We start from the raw sequence: 22040 nt of genomic DNA, 5'->3' as shown, positions 1-22040 counted from the left end.
TTTTTTCTTCTAAATTATTATATGGTGTTCATTTACTAGATTATGCAAAATATTAAGATTTATTTGAAGAATAATATTTTATATAAGTACTTTGTTTATAATTTGACCAAAAAGCCTGCTAATTTAATTTAATATAATTTAAATAAATAAAACAAGCCTTAATTAAAAAAATACATGACATGCTCTTATATGACTGACATCCAGAAATCATTTTTTAGTTAATAGAAGATACAATTTTTCAGAGCCATTCTTTAAAATCTTATTAAAACTTGTGGCCTGCCAGTACAAAGTAAAAATAATAATTGTGTAATCTGGAATAGTAATGGTAATAGATTCTACTGAAGTTGAAGGAATTTTTGAGTAAACAATATTTTAACTCCATAAAAGTTAAAATAAATACCCTCTGCCTGGCACAGTTTTCCAGGAAAATAATGGCCATTGGAATTTGTATCTTATTGTTATGGTTGGTCACACAGTCATTCAGATGTTTAGAGTGGATTTGGCATTTTTGTTCACCTTCCCAAGGACCTGGGATAGAAGATATTGTTTAATAATATTAAGGGTATATTATTATATACACAACAATGTGGAATCAGTATCAGGTCTTTATTATTATAAATATAATAACATAGTATATTAAATTATTATTGTTCGTTGCACAGCCCACCAGATGTTTAGATTGGATTTGGCATTTTTACCTATGTATCGAGTCCTTCTCAAGGACCTGGGATAGGGAGCTGTTGTTTGATGGTGTTAAAGATATTGTAGGATGTAAGCTGTTCCGTGTGAAGCTGCCTTTTAACCGATGGTGATTTTGTTAAGCCAGTGGTGTTCAAATGATGTTCCAGTTGTTTTGAGATTGCACCCAAAAAGCATTACTGTTGGTACTACCATTGCTTTCTTTGGCTGCAGATGTTTTATTTTCAGATATTTCTATTTTGTTATCTTCTCCCAGTTCTTTTTCTTCTATTCTACATGTCTGCAAGTACTGCCACATCCACTATCCAGACTATTTTGTTTTTATTATCAACAGTTATTAAATTTGGAGTGTGATTATTATTAACTTTTTCCTCTGAAAGCAATAGTAGTAGATGAGTAGTCAGTTCGAAAACAATCCTATTTTTTTTACCAGTTTGGGGCAGAGGGTTTATATTAGATTTTTTAAAATTAGATTATGATTATGATTCCACCTTTATTACTTTGTAAATAAAGCAGTGAACATACATAACGCTTCTTCTTCCTCGTATTTTCACCACAACATAAATCTCATTAGGTGTGTTGGGCTGAGAGAGAATGATTGACCCAAGGTGACCCAGCCAGTTTTTCATGCCTAAGTAGGTGCCTTAGCAGCTACCTGCTTAGAAGCAGGTGTTCTAGCCTGGTGCCTTAAGCACTAGATGAAACTGGCCCTTATAACCTTTGTATCTAAAGCTCTTCCTAAATATCCTCTACTTAACCACATGAAGTCTTTTCTGGGAAGGCATGCTAATTGTTGGATTTCCAAGCCATGCAAGAAGGAAGAACTGTTCCAGAGCCCACCGAATTATTGCAAGCATTTTAATAAATGCATTGTGGCATTTAGGAACAACAGTACTTTGAAGAAGAAACATATTTCTGTGATCTTTATATATAAATATGTTGTAACAGGGAGCCCAATAAAGGAGACATTATCTTGTATGAAAGACAGAAGAAAATGCCATGTCTAAGAAGTGCCTACTTTCTACCTGAATTTTTACATTATGGCATCTTTTACATAACAATTAACATATCCAGTTAACTGGTTTACAGAAATAGGTACGGACTTCAATGAATCCTCATTCTAAACTGGTATAGGATTTCAGGCTATATATTATAGGCAGAATGAAATGGGAGCATTTCAGATCCAAATACTGTGTATCTCTAAAATAGATTAAGTATGTGAGTACAAAACAAAATATGAGTCTTCTATAGGAAACAACAGGATGTGATACAGGAAAATGGCAGCAGAGGGACAGCAACTGAATGTGGGGGTTGAAGGACAGCATGAAATCTTGAATCATAGTTTTATAACTATGAATTAGGCTTTATATTAGCCCACTGGGAAAGAATAAATGGGATGAGGTGAGGCACTTAATCAAACTGGGAAACCTTTAGAGCTTTTTATATACAAGATAGTCATCTTCTATAATAGACTTCCGTTAAGAATTTAGACTTAGTTTTTGAGTTACTCAATCCTTAACTTTCACCAGAGAAGGCCTCTTCTAAGAAAAGCAGCAGGAATCATAGAACTACGCAATTTATATGGCATTTCAGAGTAGCTGAAATATTTCTCATATTAGAAAAAGTGGCTCTGATTGCTCATCTGGGAAAATGGCATGAGGAAGGGAATACGGTATACAGTTTCTTGCATATTTGTTTTCCCACCTTTTATACAGTCTAGAGCAGAAATGTCCAACCTTGGCAATTTTAAGACCTGTGGACTTCAACTCTCAGAATTCTCCAGCCAGTCATGCTGGTTGAGGAACTCTGGGATTTAAAGTCCACAAGTCTTAAAGCTGCCAGGATTGGGTATCCCTGCTTTAAAGCTTATATCTAGTTGCAGAAAAAAAATGCTATAAATGCATATTTAATATCGGACTCTATTCATTAGTACTTTTTGGTTGGTATTGAACTGAGGCTAAAATCTAGGGGTTTTTATACAAATGCTATGCTCCGTGGTCTTCAGCAATTTTTTGCAATCAGTAAATAAACTTGTTTTGCAATTTTGAGATAACTTGAGAAGATTACATGGCATTTATTCCTTATGTGTTTGTGCTTACTGTTTTTGACTAAACAGACTCCCGGTTATGTCTTGTTGATTTTGTCAAGTACTTCCCAGCAATATGAGATGCTATTTTAAATGGCTTGCTTGGACAGTGATGTTTGATTTCAATCCTTGTACATGGCCAAATACTGTTACTTGGGATTGAATTTATAGTTAGATAACGCCATCCTGTGTAGCTTTGTATATGTGTTGTATGTTTGCATATGCATATGCGTGTATGTATGTGTGCCTTGCTCTGTTTCTACAATATAATATTAAAATATATCAGTAATACACCTCCACATGAATTTCTACTTATAGTACTATTTCAGGATATGATATGGAGGCTATGGAATATGTATTGGCCAAATGATGTTTACCTGGTCATCAGCAAGCTCTCTGAGAACAGTCAATCTTCTAGCTCAGGAGATGCATTAAATATGCATATAGAATGCAGTGAATTCAGGAAAAAGACAAAATAGCTGATTTACTACATTTGGTCATCATTAATTTTTTAAAAGAAACATCAATAAATATGCAACAGGCTACCTTGAATACAAATTTACAGTTTACTCATGTTTCTAAACTATACATTTCCAACATAGGTGACAATTGTGATGAAACCTCAGCAGTTTGCAGTTTAATATTGGTTTGAGTACACTGTTATGAACTTTCTGATAGGAAATCACAATTAGTAGTGAGGACTAAGATTGAATCTAATTTATTAGTTTGACTTGATCAGTACGTGTTTAATGCTTGTCTTAAAAAGTAAATCATAAAGTTATGTATAGACTTCCATTTGGAATTAAATTCCATGAAAATCAGATGGGCTTTTTCCTGAATACATTCTTCAGGAAAAATGCATAATTCATAGGATGGCATTATTAATGGGGTAGCTTTAAGTTTCCTTTCTTTTCCTTTTCCTTTTTTTTTTGTTGCATCACTTGTTTATACCTTATGATTAACAATTATAACTATGATTTATGACATGTCACTTTGTTGTTTATATGTACATTGAAAGCTTATGCACCAGAGACAAATTCCTTGTGTGTCCAATCACACTTGACTAATAAAGAATTCTATGATTTGAATGGTGAATTAATAATTTGTAAAAGTGGAAAAATGTTTTTCCTGATTATGCATTTATATTAGTTTAATTATATTGAATTTGATATTATTTCTATATTTTTGGAATTATCGAAAATACGAACATTTTAAAAAGGCACATTTCTTCTTAAACTGTTATAGTATGAAATTAATTATTCTTTGATGCTGCTTATTAAAAATGCCCAGGTTATTTCCCAAATATTGTGATTTGTTGTTTCTGGAGTATTGTGTTGCCGTTGTTTTCATTCTTCACATAAAAATTTACCATAAATTACATTATATTGCACTAGGAATCTACACTAATTCTGCAAACCTCTAATTGGTAATCATAGTACTGGCCCATAAACATTATTCCTGATCTTAATTGTTCATATAATTTTAATAGTCTAATAAAAATACTTTCAATTTATATTTCAGATGGTTACTTGTTAATTGAAATAACAACAAACTAAAGATGTTTTGGGGTTTTTTAAATTGTCAATTATTAGGATGATGCATATTTGGAATAAAGAATTTATTAAATAAATAATAAACCCCACATCAACACTGGTTACTATTCAAACAAATATTTGCATTAGTGGAATTTAATGAATCATTGATTTTATAATCATCTATAATATATATTGTTAGTTTCTCCCACTGAAAGAAATTTTACCAAAAGTTTAGAACTAAACATAGGAACAAGTAGAATTGAAAGGAGGAAATACTCAGTCATTGTGTTGGACACTGCACACTGCAACAGGAAGACAAAATAAAACCCAAAATAAAATATTTTTAATGACAATAAGAGAAATAAATTTACATTTTTATCACATATGCTGTCTTGGGAAAGACACAATGCATTCCCAAAAGAATTCCAGGGTCAGCTTGAATCAACCAATGCAAAATCTGAAACATTAATGTCTAGACTACAGCTTGTCTACTCCCGGAAAGAGAATCAGTGTGGTCAAATTCTTCTTCCTCTTCTTCCTCCTCCTCTTCTCCTTCTTCCTCCTCCTCTTCAGTAAAGTCAATAAATTCATACTCATCTCTTTCACCTGGAACGGAATATACAGCCACATAATAACTATAGTAAAAAAGAAAATTGCACCATGTTTTAAATGCATGCTCATGTTTGAAGGGAGAAAGTGTTTTTGCATAACTTTAAATATCAATCATTTTTCCTTTACTTCTGATCAGGTATATGCCACATTACAGAAAATTTTGCTTTTGTTCCTGCCCATCCTGTAATCTAAACTAGACTGCAATAGTAAATGGAAGGTATACTGACACGTATATCTGCATTCATTCCTGCTCCATTTATCAAGGAATGTAAATTTCAGCTCATTTCTTACAAGAGGAAAATACGAATATAGAGTACAGTACAAATGTGCACAGGTCTCCAATATTAACACATGGGAAACACGAACATGTTCTAATTTTGGGAACAATTTAATGAAATGTCTGCTCATTTACTTGTATTTTCAAGTTAAAAGAGTTCTGTCCCTTTGTGGATCCTGCCATGTATAAAAAGTAAGCAAAGGGAACAATTACACCCAGAGGTTTGTACAGTGCAAACAAGCACTGATCATTCCAATGATCTTTTATGGAAAAGTTGCAAAATCATTTGAAGAAAAAACCCCAAATATTTGAAATAAAATTACAAAAACACATGCTGTTTCTTTAAAGCCTGTTTTAATAGATACAGAACAATGGATTAATGACAAAAAAATAAAGCCAGAAGAGAGAAAATTGGCTCAAGCCAGACCTGGCAATTTCTCTTGTGAAGAACAAGTTGCTAACTGGTTGTGGTTCGTAGGGCAATCTGGTGTTATCTAGATCAGCGGCCCCTTTTGAGCACCAGTTCGGTGGAGAGAGACTTTTCCATGGACCGAAGGGAATGTGGTTTTGCGTACTGCCTGCATTCCATAGATGGGGCTTTCCTTGTTTGTGTGGCCCAGTTTCTGGCATGCTGGGACCAGGTTGGGAACCCCTGGTCTAGATCCATTCGGGGACTACACATTTCAGTATGACCAATAACAGACTAAATGAGGGTTCTGGAAGCTTTTTCTCTGAGATTCCAGAGATGATTTTTCAACATGGGACCCAGCAAATGCATTGAGACTGCTTCTCCCAGAACCCTAAACTAGCCTGTTATTGGTCACACTGAAATGTGTCGTCCAAATGCATCTAAACAATACCAGATTGGAGAATGTTTCCCTACAAACCACAGCTAGTTAGCAGTTTATTTTTTTACGGACAAATTGCCATATCTGGCTTGAGGCAGTTTTCTATGTTCTGGCTTTATTTTTATCATTAACCCATTGTTATGGATCAATTAAAATAGGCTTCAAAGAAGCAGCATGTGTTTGAGAACAATTCAAACTAATGGTTTTAATTGAATTTTGCAGGGGCCGAACCTTTTTATGCAGTTTATGTCACATCCCCATTTTTACTATCTATCCATGTACTGCTCATAGTACATGCAATTCATAGTACATGCAATTCATAGTAATTGCAATTCAATTCATTCTTTGAATCTTTATATGGAAAACGATGAATCGCATTTTAAAACTTCCTCCACAACATGTGAATATTCATCGATTAAGAATTTTCAGAAAATGCTCTCCCTTGGTGATGATTTCAGCCAATTAAATGCATTGAACTGTTGTGGCCTACTCCCTCCAAGAAATTTTACTTTAACATTCAGATAAATAGATAACTCATCATCGGGACAATATAACTCATGGCAAATGTCATCCTGTTTTCTGCAACTGCTTATTTACAGTCTTTTGATTCCCTTTCCCTCCTACAGAGTGATTTCAGTCACTTTCTCCAATCTCTGGGTTCTTATTCATTAAGCACTGAAAACAAAGTAAGAAAGAGGTTCTTACAAAGCCTCCCATTCTTGTTTAGTTCTTCCTCTATTGCAAGAAGTCGATTGTACTTGACTATCCTCTCTCCACGGGAAAGACCTCCCAGTTTGATGAATTTGGTTCCCAGTCCAACAGCCTAAGACAAATAAATTTCTTTTAAAAAAAAACCATAGCTGAAAACTTTGATAGTTTATTCTGAGTAACCTAATTTGGCGATTAAATTGAGGCTTTAATTACAGCCATATATATTTCAACCCTACATGAAAGCTCATAATTAAAGAGCTGAATTTGTAACTGCCAGTACCAATATTATTCTGTGTGATCAATGTTTTGTTTAAAAATATATATTTCATATATTTTTATCTATTGCTTCCTTTTTCTCTCTACTGCACGTATGTGTGTGTGTTTTGTTCTTACTGTGTTTTTCCTTTCACGGTTTAATTGTATTAAAGGACTTTTTAAAAAAATTAATACAAGATTTGCATATTTGTTTCTTAAAGCAGCAAAAATTTCAGTTGAATTGTGAGCTGCAGTTTAATCCTTAAACTCATATACAGATAACTCTTAAATTGCAACATTAGAGTAAATCTAATAAGTATAATGAATAAAAACCTGGCTTCTAGTAGATAATTTATCTGTTTCTTACACACAAGGAGAAGTTATCAACTAACTATCAGGAGGACACAGAACAAGGGGAGGAAAAAACAGTGTTGCAACTTAAAAGTCTGAATATTACTAGGCAGTCCAATTTTGAGGAGAAAATTGTTCAGATATTTCAAACAAAGTGGTCAGCATTGGTGTAGTTAGTTAGGAGAAGAGATAGGAAGCTGAAGCAGATGTAAAGGAATCCAAGATGATTACATTATTGAAAGGAAGGGGAGTAGGAGGGACCTGGGAGATTGCAGGAGGCAGAAGAAAATAAATGAAGGACTGGTGAAAGGAAATTGACACATTAAGTAAGTCATCATTTCAAGTGACATCCTCTATGTAATTATACTTTAATAAAAAAAAAATCAACTGGAGTCCATTAAGACAAGGAAATAATGTTACTGCCCTATGTTTGAATAATTTACTCAACTTTTCCTTAAAAATGTCAGCAAGAGACACTACATATTTGCTGTTTGCTTCGCTTGCCTACTCTGCTGTTTTCCCCTTGAATGTTCAAAGATTACCTCGCTTTAAAAGGCAACTTTCTTCAAAAAGCCAATTTCCTCAAAGGTTATATGTCTCTTCACTAGATAACATTTCTCCTAGGAAGCAACTCAAGATAAAAAGCTTTGGGCAATTGAGGAATTTTTCATACATACCAGGTCTGCAAGGCTATCATCAGAAGATTCTCCATCTGGACTTCCTAAGATGGAAAGGTGCCTCCAACCTGTATTGAATGCAAGGGCTTTTAATTTCATAAAACATCTATAGTTTGCAAATCATTGTCTTAATTGTAAAATTACTGGAAAGTCTTATGGCATCTTCCAGAGTTAGTAATTTATTATAAATTTAAATTTTATGGACTAATAAAATAAACTCTAGTCCAGAAAAGTTTCAGTTTCATTAAATAGATAATTCCTTAAATACACTAAATTTATATTAGTTTTGCTGTAACAAACTAATACAGCTGTCCTGGAAATACACAATTATTATTTAGCATTTTTTTTTATTTTATTGCAATCTAGTTTTGTTTTATTATGACTTATTTATAGTGTACAAAATCATCTGCCCACAGCCAAGCAGTATTGAACGTTTATATCTATTTAAATTTATTTATTCTGCATTGGATTGTGGAAAAACTCTAGAAAAGCTAAAGTATTTGTATTTGTATTGTATTTGTAAAGTATTACTTGCTTTTAACAGTCCCCACAACTGTTATAGTAGAGATAATCAGATTAAAAGTATATTTAAAATAAACATAGTGAATCTTTTCCTATTGAATACAGATTTTTGTTTTCTTTAAATGAACAATTCTATCTGATACAAATAAAAATCTGAATATTAACATTTTTAAATCTGTTACATTTTGAGGTCCATAAAGAATGATGGGAAATATGTGACACAAAGAGATACATAAAATTTTCTATAGCACTTAAAGCTGAATTATATCTAAACATTCAACTTATGTATTTTAAAATGAGTCCCAATTATACTGTCAATCCATAATGAAAGCAAATTTTGATGAATAAGAATGTTTAATTATTAAATAGTTTACTAAACATAAAAAGCTACTATTGAATTTTGAAATAGAGTTCTTTCCTCACCATCTAATCGCTGGGTCATTTGTATAAGGTCCAAAATTTTAGCTTCATTGATATGTTTTATGACAAGGCCACTGCATTTTGGCATATTGCTTTTTTTAGAACCCAGAAGTTTAGTCAAATTCGTACATGAGTCTTCTGCAATTAAATAACATTTAGAACCCAAAACATTGCACAGATGGATCCACTGTTGGCTATCCTATAAAGATAGCAAAAAGAATACAATATAACAGAATGGAACGGAACAGAACAGAATAGAATAGTTTTTATTGGGCAAGTGTGGTTGCACATGGAATTTGTTTCAAGTATTAGCTCTAGACAAGAAGGCAAAGTACTGCCAAAAAAAAATTTTTTTTTAATGAGACACTTAACATTTAACATCAGTAAATTCAGTACTAGGGTGAATGAAGGGACACAATAAAACCATCTTTCAATTTATCTAAAAGCTCTAACAGAAGAACTGAAATCCAGAGTTGCAAGTCAGCAAGAGCAAAAGTGCTGCAATTTTACAAAAGCTATATTAAAAGCATTCCCCACACACACACACACACACACACTTGCCTGTTATACACAGGAAGAACATCTTATCCCTACAGTCACACACAAACACAAAGATGCACACACAAACACACATGAAAGAAGAAAAAGTATGCATGAACACATACGTGTAAGGCAAGGAGAATAGCTAGGATATATGTAGAGTGTGGAGGTATACGTATATGTACAGTACATGTGTTTCTGTATACTGCTAAATAACTTCATAGTAGAATTGATACCAGCTGTGATCCTAAATGCTTTACTGCTATGGAACATGAAGCTATGGCAAGCTACTAAGACTAGCAATATTTTAGGAGCACAGCATATCAGTTCCTCACTGTCCTCTGTAGTTCTTTTTAAACTAATATTTGTAACTTACATGGTTCAGTTGCCACTGACTATAGAATTAATTGCTACACACAGAGAGACAATGGTCTTTAGACACATATATTATTTTTCTCTAAGTGGAAGATCTTTAGCAGCGATGGAAAAGCCTTTTCACTTTGAGATTTACAAGAAACTGATAATTGTGTGGATGGAAGGAAGAGTCAGCAGTATCCTTCTCTTATTCTCCTTTTCCTCATCTTCCCATTCTGAAATATAGAAAGACTTCTCCCTCATTCATACCTCTGTGCTCCATCCCTCAAAACACACAAACACGTATATTATTTGGCAAATTTCCCTTAACCAAATTTCTTACATTTTCCCCATATTTTGTAAATAATATTATGGAAGTAATCAGCTCATTTCAGCGTCTCTGTTTTGACACTCATTGCTAAGAATAATGTTTCTTCAACAAACTATTTGTATCCTATAAAAGCATATATTTTGTTGATGATTATTGTCAGCTCAGGTATACCACACAGGAAACACAAGCAGAAAAGCCAATTCCACTTTATAGTTAAGCTACATTAACAGAATCTTGCAAGTGTGAAAGTTCAATTCTCCTGCAATCACCTTTGCAACCCTAGAATGTACAGAGAGTCCCTTGTGAACCTCTTGCTCTGTCCCACTAAGCAGCTGTGGCTTACGCTCTCTCTTTTTTGACCATTCATTAGGCAGCATCTCTTTGCTCCATCTTCCAAGGTCATTCCCACGTACTATTACAGTTACTCTACAATTTCATTTTTTTTCTCCAAACAGTTAGTTTTCTCTAGATTCCAGCAGTTTACATTAAGAAGGAATCAGAGATAATTTTGTTAGAGAAGCTTACCATTGATCAAATATAAAACTAAACATTGTGTTGTGTTTAAAAGGCATGGATCAAAAGCAAAGTTAGTTAAGGTGGTGACCTAGAAACCAGGAGACTGAGTTCTAGTTCCATCCTAGGCATGAAAGCCAGCTGGGAGATATTGTGCCAATCAATCTGTCTAAACCCAACCCATTTTACAGGGCTGTTATGGGGAAAATAGGAAGAGGAAGTATTATGTATGTTTGCCACCTCGAGTTACTTGTAAAGTAATAATACCTTAATGATATTAATAAGTAATAAAGTAATAAAAGTGAAATAAAATCAAATTAATAAATATTTCACATTGTGAAATAATGAGATGTAAAAAATCCTAGAGTTATGAGTAACATTATTAGGTCTTACAATATTGACCAGAATCATTGTGAGATATGAGCAGAGCAATAGGTACATATCTTATGGCTTCTTATGCGTCCTAAAATACCAGGTAACCAAGATTCAAAAAGCTCCAAAGCTTCAAATCACAACCCCCTTGAAGCCACTGAACTGGATTTAAACAAGACTAGTCCAGTATTACTGGACCACAATAATGCTGTTGGAGAAAGAACCTCAGTGTAATTTCCTTCATCGATGTATTATTCTTTTCTTTAAAGTGCATGATTGTTAAAACATCATCATCTACATGTTTCTTTCATTTTTAGATGCTGTTTTAAAAAAGTAATACAAATTTAAATATATCTATGTATAAGTAAAAGGAACTTACCTCTTTTCTCAATGGATCTATTAATGTTAAAATAGAAGGGAATTTCTTAACCAGATCTAGATACATATCCACCATTTCATCAGCAGATTTATATGTTCCAACAATTACTTCATATTTTCCTTTATTCTAGAGTGTAAAATATTGACAAAACCTATTAAATATGAAGCTATCCATTTAAAAACAAAACAAGTTAAGGTCAAGCCTAATTGTGGAATTATATATACTGAGCTTTTACAACAGTCTAGTATTTTAGATGAACAATTTGTTTTACACATTTATCTCATACCAACACCTCCATTATTATAACACATTCCACCAAAAGAGGAAAACCAATGATAAATTATTGAAAACATTGAAAATAAAACTTACATAGTCCATTACTTCATGAGCAGCACAATTTATCCCCAAGTATATATCTGTTCCTAATTCCAAGGAAAGATGTGTGCATGCTGATTGGATCAAGGTTAGTGGTTGTTCCAGACTGTCGTATCCCATTACCAGACAGCCTAAATGGGATATTTTTTTAGGAACAGGAAGCTGTGAATAAATAATATATAAAAAACAAATATTAACTTACAAAAAATAGTCTGCTAACTTCTGAATGCCTGCCCTTCTTGAACCTTTCCATCAAAACTATATAGATGATATTGTTTTAAACTCCTTTAAGGCTCTTTCTATGTATGGTCATTTCATAGGTCAAACCATGGTAATATTATGGTAATATTTCAGCTATATATAATTTATCATTACTTACAAGAAACCAATCAGGTAATTTCCTAGTTATTATTTCCAATTTCTATAACCAGATGGACATGAAAACAAGTACTAAGTTTGTTCATATCATTTGCAAGGATGCAGTCTTATAGCAAATAAGTTGTATTATACAGTATGTCAGGGATGGCTACTAATCTTTTTCCCTTATAACTTTAATCTTAATCTTTCATCACGCTTAACCTTAGGACCACTTTATTTTTCTCCTTACCAGCATCTTTTTCTCTGCATCTCGTGAAGCAGCTTTTTTGCCATCTATTGCAGAACCAGACTGTTGCAAAGGATTTTTCAAGAACAAAGTGTTTAGGAAAACATAGTATGCAGAAAAATGTAACAAACTGTCAACCATTATAGCACGTGAGTCAACATGGTAAAATACAGGTAGTCCTTGACTTACGACCACAACCAAGCCCAAAATTTCTGCTATTAAGTGAGACATTTGTTAAGGGAGATTTGCCCCATTTTACAAGTTTTCTTGGCATAGTTGTTTAAGTGAATCACTGCAATTGTTAAATTAGTAACAAGAGTGTTAAATGAATTTGACTTCCACGTTGGCTTTGCTTGTTCAGAACGTTGCAAAAAGTGATCACATGACCCTGGGACCCAGCAAAGGTCATAAATATGAACCAGTTGCCAAGCATCTTAATTTGGATCACATGGCCATGGGGATGCTACAAAGGCCATAACTATGAAAAATGGTCATGAGCCACATTTTTCAGTGCCATTGTAACTTTGAACGGTCACTAAATGAACTATTGTAAGTCAAGGACTACCTGTATGTAGGTAAAATGAATATAAACTGTATGTGATACCACACTAATCTGAAGTAGAAATGCATTATTAAACTGTACCTTGCCAACAATTATCTGACTCAGCATTATAAATAATGAACACCTATTAGTTTAAAATAGCAACTTGTAATTAAATGAAAAGAAGGTTCTTGTGCAATCAGCCACATCTCTTCATTCCATCCCATTTCTCAGGTGAGCTTCCGTTTCCCCGCCCAAACAGTAGCTCTTTGGTGGATTGTTTTTGCCGCCTGTCTGAGCAATTATATTTGTTTTACAGATTATGAGGTTTGCCATCTTGCTGATATTTCTTTCCTTTCTATGAGTGTGGGCATGTTAGACCTAAGCCCAAAGATGATACTGGGAAATCCAGTCGAGTCCAATTCTCTATTAGTTTACAACTAGTAGACAGAATCTTCCAGACTAAAGCTATAACCTTCTAACCTAACAGATATAGCCACGTGAGATATCACCCTGAACCTCTTCTTTTCTCCTCCATCCAACTCAGGACTGTGCAATCCCTTAATTTGGGATTCTTTTTGGAATGTACTGCCTCCTCCCTGGGAAACCATGATGGTCCTGTCAGGATCACCCCCATCCATCCCCACTCCTTCTCAAAATTCAAATTCCAAATGGGCTATTTTTTTATTTATTTTTAAGTTGTTTATTTATTTATCTATTTATTATTTATTTATTTATTTATTTTATTTATTTATTTATTTATTTATTCATTTATTCAATAGCATTCATTCTTGAATGTCCTAAATAAATGTTATTATTTTTGACTTACTTCTTTATTCATTTTTTCTATCAATTTCAACATCTGTTTCTGAATATCCATACATCTTCTTAGGGCCTGCATAATAATAAAACGTTATGTCAAGGAGGACTATCTTCCTGAATCAGTTGGTTCATGCTTTAAGATAATCAGAGAAGGCACTTTGTAAAATCTCGTTTGCCATTAATTTTAACTAATTCTTACCCATGTTTAGTACCAGAATGTAGAGATTTAATTATACTTTAATGATGATTAATTTAATTTTATGTCTCTCAATATGATTACATTTCAGTTTTATTAAAGGTTTACTTATTATTATATAACACTGTGAAATGAACAAAATTAATCAACAATTGTGTCAGCCTATAACTTCTAAGACAATAGAGTTAATTTCATTTACACGTACTTAAGTGATGTTTTCCTTTAGCAGAAATTATGTATTTGTTAACTAATAGTCTATCCAATTAAAAACTGATAACCATATCTAAGTAGTCTCACTTTCTGCATAGCCTACTATTACATTTCTTTTACTTGTGGTTTCAGCCACAATGCAGGACTGTATCATCATATATCTTGTCGTTAAACTTATTCAAAGGTTATCTGGGAGATCAAGAGTTATCTGTCAAAGCTATTTCTCAAATCCATTTTAGAACCATTGTAACTACGTTTTTAATAATTTTTCATTAAACTAATGCTTCCGCTGTACCAGGTTAACACTGATTATCTTGGAATGTGAAACTTGGTAAAAAAAAAAAAATCCTCTTTATTCTACAGCAAACTGTGTTAAATCTTTCTAATGTTTTATTGCTTGCTTTCCTTCATTATAAGAGGCATTGGAAATTCTCAAATAAATGCCAGAAAAATGATAGGCTACTTTAACTATCTATACTTATGTCTACAGCTATATCTATAACTATAATGTTTCATGCAGATTAAATGCTGCATATTTATTTACTGAATATATATTTTGTATAGTCTATCAACATAACAGTATTTTCAGTTATTTTTCTGAGATGTCTTGCGCATACACAGATTTTGAATTTAGCTCCAAGTCAACAGTTTTAATAAATAACAGTGATATAGATAAAACAGCATTTCCATCCTGAAAGGTGAATACAATGAAAATGTTGAGTGATTTTCAACATTTATCATTCTCAACATAGAGCAACAGCATACTGTACTTGTTTAACTGTTAACCAGGCAGGAGGGATCAATATCACTTCTTTCATTAAATTCAGTTTTCCAGGTGATGATTTTCCACAATTCAAAACTGTTATCATTGGCAGTGGCATGACCAGTTCTTTTGGCTTCTTCTAAATGGGGAAGAATGTAGCATTTCATTGGTTATATTAAAAATAAAAGCCTGGCTCTCTTAGTTTGCTTTAATCATATATTATGTTTTACTATAAACTATCTTGTACATTATTTGGATCATAAAGGAAAGTTGACCGTATTTGCATATGTATATGTACTGTTTGTATCTATGATTGACTAGCAAGACAAAACTTAATTTCATGAAAGATCATAAATATCCAATTTTAGACAGGAATGTTCAAATAAGACTAGTTTAGCTACCAGAAAAATAAAATGTATAATAATAAATCAATATACAAAAATCCCTTATTTCATTCTGGCATTCTCTGTATGCCAGGGATAGACAGCACAAATTAGTAAGCAAATTTAGGATTAGGATTTGCCTCAATTCAATATCACTCAGATGTAGGAATATTCCTATATATTGACAGCAGAATCAGGAAACAAGAGTAAACAGACATTAGAATATGATTCCTGTTTATCCCACTGACTTTTAGAACTGACATGCACAATAAACTAAGTCAAAATATAGTTAGGCCAAATATGGTGTTCAAATCTAGACTTTAAATTGTGGTTAAGGAAGAACTTGTTAATTATAGTTTATAGCTTAGGTTTTGTAATGGGTTTATTCATACATGAATCAAATTAAGACCAATGGGTTAATTGATAAGTATACTCTTCTGGCCCTGAAACCAAGAGATGGAAGATAGGAATGGCTACCTGATATATATATTACTCTTATCTCTTCTATCATGTTCACACACATCAGCCATGAAAAGGCTTAAATACCATTAGAACACAATGTAAGAAAATTCTGCTCAATCACTCCAGTTGCCCATTTGGCCCAGTTACACACAGAAAGCAACCAAATGTTCTCAAGAAACTCACAAAAAGGTATCGTAGTTGCTGTTTTATATTTTTGCTTCATAACAGACATCAAAATTAACGAAACACCAAGTGATGTACATCTCCCTTAATTGAACTCAACTCTTGATAAACACAGGAATAACCATGTAGTTGTCCCAGCAACAGTACAAACAGGTTTGGCAGGTTGCAATCTGAGTCAGTCACTGGGACCAAAGATTTATCGTTAGCTTTCAGGCTCATTCTGGGAGCTTGAAAGTTAGGAAGACTTTATTTTCATTCACAAAACTGTTTTTACCAAGGCCATCTTCCCAGATTGCTTTTTGATTTGCCAACAATTTTGGCACTCTCCCTATAATAACCATGTCTAACTATTTAATTTTTGAACCTCAGATAAGATCAACTGCTATCAATGCCTGTAGGTAACAGCCAGCATCCAGAATGAATTTGCTCTGTTTCTATATATATTCTATATTAAACTGGTGGCATCATCATATCTGATGACAGTAAATCCCATGTAATTATTATTAATATGAAATAATTATATGAGGTGATAATATTTATTTAATTATTATATGAGGTAATAATTATGAAGTAATAATAATTAAATTATTATTACCTCATAGTTATTATTACCTCATATAATAATTATTAAGTAATTATTACCTCATAATAATTACCATAATAATTATTACCATAATAATTATCCATAATAAAGAAAGTCATTACAGGGACAGGGAAGTATTCCCTACAATACATTGTTTATCGTGATCATCTTCTTGATCAGGCCACCATGTTTTACTTTTATAGTGAAACATGGTAGTCTGAAAATTCTGCTTCATCACTTAACTTTTTGAAAAGCAAGAAGTTTCAGCTGACCATAAATGTAGATGAGCATTCATCAAACTGAAAAAAAATTAGCAAACTGGAGCTAATCACATCTGCCATATTGTCTAGGGTGCTACAATTGATTAAGTACTTTCACTATACATAGGATGAGACTTAGTTTTGTGTATATGGCTGTCATATCTCTTGTTCCCATTTCAACCGAGCATTCTGCAACTGCACAGATTGTACCTGATCATGTTTCAGCAAAGCAATATATGAGTACAAAGGTATGTCACGAACAGTTGCAGCACTCTTTGCAATAGCAAGTGATGTACATCCAATAGCCAAACTGCCCATAAGTACAGGTTCAGGGAGTTCTGCTGGAACTATTGGCTTTTCTATCACAGACATTTTTTTGCCTATAAACATAGGGAGAAAAGGGATGTAGTCAGTTTCTGCTTAAAGTTTCTGCTTAATGTTCTCAAGACTACAATAAAAAAAATGACAGTTTTTGCATTAAAGCTTTGAAAGTCAAACAAATGAAGAAAAAAACCTTCAGGTTCCTTAATCTACAATTTAACTGGAATCAAAGGCACTCTCATCCAAAAATAAGAATTTGAAGAAATATAATTCTAAGTGCATTTTAAACTTTTCCTATGTATCCATTTAGCCCTCTAACATTAATTTTATATCATCTGAAAGTTTTAATGGTAGATATTACAAACTCTTTGCTGAAATTTTATTTCTTAGACAAAAATGTTCTGTTATTTTCTCTTTACTCTTTTTCATCATGTTCATTTTTTTAACTTCATACAGATTTTCAAAATAATATTTATGTTTAAAAAATCAGACTCCAAGGTACATTTGGAAAGTTATATAGCTCCCATTTGGGTACCTTAACAATAGCTGAATTTTGTAGCACAGAACATAGCAACCATCATTTCCCACTGTGACATTTATGTCCTCAAATGTTAAAGAAAAGCCTGCATTGTTTGAAAATCTGACACTAGTTATCAGTGTCGATGCTATGGAAAATCTGACTTTTGATCCAATCATTTAACTACTTCTTTAAGCAGTAGAACATAAACATTCTCAAGAACACTGAGATGTACTTGATACATTAATTTGAAGCACACCACAAATTTGATCCTGATTATGATCAAAAAGCTCATTTAATGAAAATTATAGATGAATTGTCATGGTATGAAGCAACAAGTCTAAACAGGACATATTCTCCATAGATTCTCAACAATCAATTAAATATTCCATAAAATGCCAAGTTCTACTTTTGTTACGTTCAAATATCTTTTCTTTTTCATGGAGACTATTAAGAGTCTAAAAACTAAATATTTCCTCAGAGATTTATAAAGAGTTTTTTAAAATATGTATTTACTAACATTATTTCCTCATCTTCAGATATAGTATTCATTGGTGTCTGCAGTAAATTAAGAATATATAGAATAGAATAGAATAACAGAGTTGGAAGGGACCTTGGAGGTCTTCTAGTCCAACCCGTTTAGGCAGGAAACCCTATACCACTTCAGACAAGTGGTTATCCAACATCTTCTTAAAAATGTCCAGTGTTGGAGCATTCACAACTTCTGGAGGCAAGTTATACCACTGATTAATTATTCTAACTCTCAGGAAATTTCTCCTTAGTTCTAAGTTGCTTCTCTCCTTGATTAGTTTCCACCCATTGCTTCTTGTTCTACCCTCAGATGCTTTGGAGAATAGTTTGACTCCCTCTTCTTTGTGGCAGATATCAGAGCACTGAGATATCAGAACACAGTCCTTCTTTTCATTAAACTAGACATACCCAAGTTCCTGCAACTGTTCTTCATATGTTTTAGCCCCCAGTCCCCTAATCATCTTTGTTGCTCTTCTCTGCACTCTTTCTAGAATCTCAACATTTTTTTACATCGTGGCGACCAAAACTGAATGCAGTATTCCAAGCGTGGCCTTACCAAGGCATTATAAAGTGGTATTAACACTTCATGTGATCTTGATTTTATCCCTCTGTTTATGCAGCCCAGAACTGTGTTGGCTTTTTTGGCAGCTGCTGCACACTGCTGGCTCATATCTAAACAGTTGTCCACTAGGACTCCAAGATTCCTCTCACAGTTACTACTATTGAGCAAGGTACCACATATATGTACCTGTGCATTTTGTTTTTCTTGTCTAAATGTAGAACCTTACTTTTTTCACTGTTGAATTTCATTTTGTTAGATAGCGCCCAATGTTCAAGTCTGTCAAGATCCTTCTGTATCTTGAGCCTATCTTCTGGAGTGTTGGCTATTACTGCCAGCTTGGTGTCATCTGCAAATTTGATGAGTTCCCCACCTATCCCCTCATCCAAGTCATTGATGAAGATGTTGAAGAGTATTGGGCCTAAAACAGAGCCTTGGGGTACCCTACTGCATACTTCTCTCCATGTAGATTCAGTTCCATTGAGGACTACACATTGAGTGTGATTGGTCAGGCAGTTACGAATCCATCTGGTTGTGATGCTGTCTAACCCACATTTTTCTACTTTATCTAGTGGTAAGTTATGGTCTACTTTATCAAATGCTTTACTGAAGTCCAAGTAAATTATATTGACAGTATTCCTCTGGTCCACTAATTTTGATACTTTGTCAAAGAATGCAATAAGATTAGTCTGGCATGATCTGTTTTTGACAAACCCATGTTGGCTTTTGGTTATTACTTTGTTTGCTTCTAGGTTCGCTGATTCGTTGCTTGATTATCTTTTCCAGAATCTTCCCTGGTATTGAGGTCCAGCTGATAGGTCTGTAGTTTGCTGGATCTGTTTTGTTTCCTTTTTTGAAGATGGGAACTATATCAGCTCTTTTCCAGTCCTCTGGCAGTTCCCCTGTGCTCCAGGATCTTTGAAGGATATAGTTCAGCAGTTCTGAGATCTCATCTGCCAGTTCCTTCAGAACCTTGGGGTGTAATCCATCTGGTTTTGGTGATTTGAACTCGTCTAGAGTAGACAGATGTTCACTTACCATTTTCTTCCCTATTTTAACTTGTGTTCCTAATCTGTTTTTTGTGGTGGTGTTTTTGATAGGTTGGACTGTTTTCTCCTTTTGTGTAAAGACAGATGCAAAAAATGAGTTAAGTAGTTCTGCTTTCTCCCTGTTGCTTGTCACCTTCTTGCCACTTTCTCCCAGCAATGGACCAATTGTTTCCTTGGCTTTTTTCTTGTTCTTAACATGTTGGAAGAAGCTTTTTTTGTTATTTTTTTTACTTTTGTTGCAATCCTTTGTTCATTGTGAGCCTTAGCTTTCCTCACTTCATCTTCACGGGCTCGGGCTATTTGCTGATATTCTGCCTTAGTTATTTGCCCCTATTTCTACTTTTTATACTTGTCCTTTTTGTCTTTCAATTTGTCAGAGAGTTCTTTATGCTGGTTTCTTTTGAGAGCTATTATTTTTCTTCTTCATTGATATTGTGCTAGACTGGGCTTTTATGAGTTGTTTTCCCCTTGAGGATTCTCATCCATGGAATCCTTCCCAAGCTCTCTCTAAGTTTATTGAAATTAGCTCTCTTAAAGTCCAAGACTCTAGTTTGACTTTGTTCTACTACTTGTGTTTGCATAATGTTGAATTCCAATATTACATGATCACTTGCCCCCAAGGTTCCTGTAGCTTCAACACCTTCTATTATTTCATCTCTGTTAGTGAGAATTAAGTTCAATATGACTGATCCCCTTGTTCCCTTATCTACTTTTTGGGAAACAAAGTTGTCTGCTAGGTTTGTTAGGAACCTGTTGGATCTTCCACTTGGTGCAGAGTTTGTCTCCCAGGTGATGTCAGGGTAGTTAAAATCCCCCATTAGTATTGTGATGTGCTTCCTACATACCTTAGTTAGCTGACTAGCAAAAAGTTCATCTACTTCCTCTGTTTGGTTGGGTGGCCTATAGTATAGACCTATGGCAATGTCATTTCCCCCCCTTTAATATTGACCCAAATGCATTCAAGATAATTTTCATCATTGTTGTGCTCTATTTGTGTAGAGATGTAGTTATTTCTTATATATAGTGCAACTCCATCTCCTCTTTTATTTGGTCTATTTCTTCTAAATAATTTATATCCCTCTAGCTGTATGTTCCATTTGTGGGTTTCAGCCCACCAAGTTTCCATAATGGCAACAATATCATACCTGCCCTCATTTACTTGAATTTCTAATTCACCTGTTTATTCCTCATACTCTGTACATTGGTATATAGACATTTGAGTCCATTTTGATTGACCCTGTGTTACTGTCTACATAACCTATGTTGTCAAAATACACAAGACACAAAACATATGTCAAAATATATGTCAAAATACATATATTTGATATACAAAATATATCAAAATACACAAGGCACAAAACAGAGAGGTAAAGCCAATTTTTGAACCACTGGATCCTAAACTGTTTCCTTTTGCAGGGAATGTATAAGGATGGTGACTGTGGTCATGAAATACAGTCAGGTCCAGAAATATTGGGACATCGACACAATTCTAACATCTTTGGCTCTATACACCACCACAATGGAGTTAGAATGAAACAAACACAATGTGCTTTAACTGCAGACTGTCAGCTTTAATTTGAGGGTATGTACATCCAACTCAGGTGAACAGTGTAGGACTTACAGCAGTTTGCATATGTGCCTCCCACTTGTTAAGGAACCAAAGGTAATGGGTCAGAATAATAATCAAAAATCAAACTTTCCCTTCTTAATACTTGGTTGCAAATCCTTTGCAGTCAATCACAGCCTGAAGTCTGGAACGCATAGACATCACCAGACGCTGGGTTTCATCCCTGGTGATGCTCTGTCAGGCCTCTACTGCAACTGTCTTCAGTTCCTGCTTATTCTTGAGGCATTTTCCCTTCAGTTTTGTCTTCAGCAAGTGAAATGCATGCTCAATGGGATTCAGGTCAGGTGATTGACTTGGCCATTGCATAACATTCCACTTCTGTCCCTTCAAAAACTCTTTGGTTGCTTTTGCAGTATGCTTTGGGTCATTGTCCATCTGCACTGTGAAGCGCCGTCCAATGAGTTCTGCAGCATTGGCTGAATGTGAGCAGATAATATTGCCCGAAACACTTCAGAATTTATCCTGCTGCTTTTGTCACCAGTCACATCATCAATAAATACAAGAGAACCAGTTCCATTGGCAGCCATACATGCCCATGCCATGACACTACCACCACTATGCTTCACTGATGA

The 22040-nt window shown here is 33.9% G+C and overlaps 1 protein-coding gene across 1 annotated transcript in view; it reads right to left on the bottom strand.

Moving 5' to 3' along the window:
- Positions 1–4792: 4792 nt before the first annotated feature.
- The window catches only part of ENO4 (enolase 4), a 29072-nt gene continuing 11824 nt past the window's right edge, over positions 4793–22040 (bottom strand). Inside the window, exons 5-14 of the mRNA XM_070946028.1 lie at positions 17075–17244; positions 15001–15132; positions 13832–13897; positions 12465–12524; positions 11852–12019; positions 11483–11608; positions 8997–9192; positions 8052–8119; positions 6763–6880; positions 4793–4926 (exon numbers count right to left, since the gene is read on the bottom strand). Of these exons, the coding sequence (XP_070802129.1) occupies positions 4793–4926; positions 6763–6880; positions 8052–8119; positions 8997–9192; positions 11483–11608; positions 11852–12019; positions 12465–12524; positions 13832–13897; positions 15001–15132; positions 17075–17244 (1238 nt within the window). The remainder of the gene's footprint in view (positions 4927–6762; positions 6881–8051; positions 8120–8996; positions 9193–11482; positions 11609–11851; positions 12020–12464; positions 12525–13831; positions 13898–15000; positions 15133–17074; positions 17245–22040) is intronic.

Source organism: Pituophis catenifer, unplaced genomic scaffold (assembly GCF_029215685.1).
Source record: "Pituophis catenifer annectens isolate HBS135680 unplaced genomic scaffold, rPitCat1.0.hap2 SCAF_6, whole genome shotgun sequence".
Lineage (NCBI taxonomy): Eukaryota > Metazoa > Chordata > Lepidosauria > Squamata > Colubridae > Pituophis > Pituophis catenifer.
The sequence above is the reverse complement of the archived record's forward strand: the minus strand, read 5'-3'. Positions and strand labels throughout refer to the sequence as shown.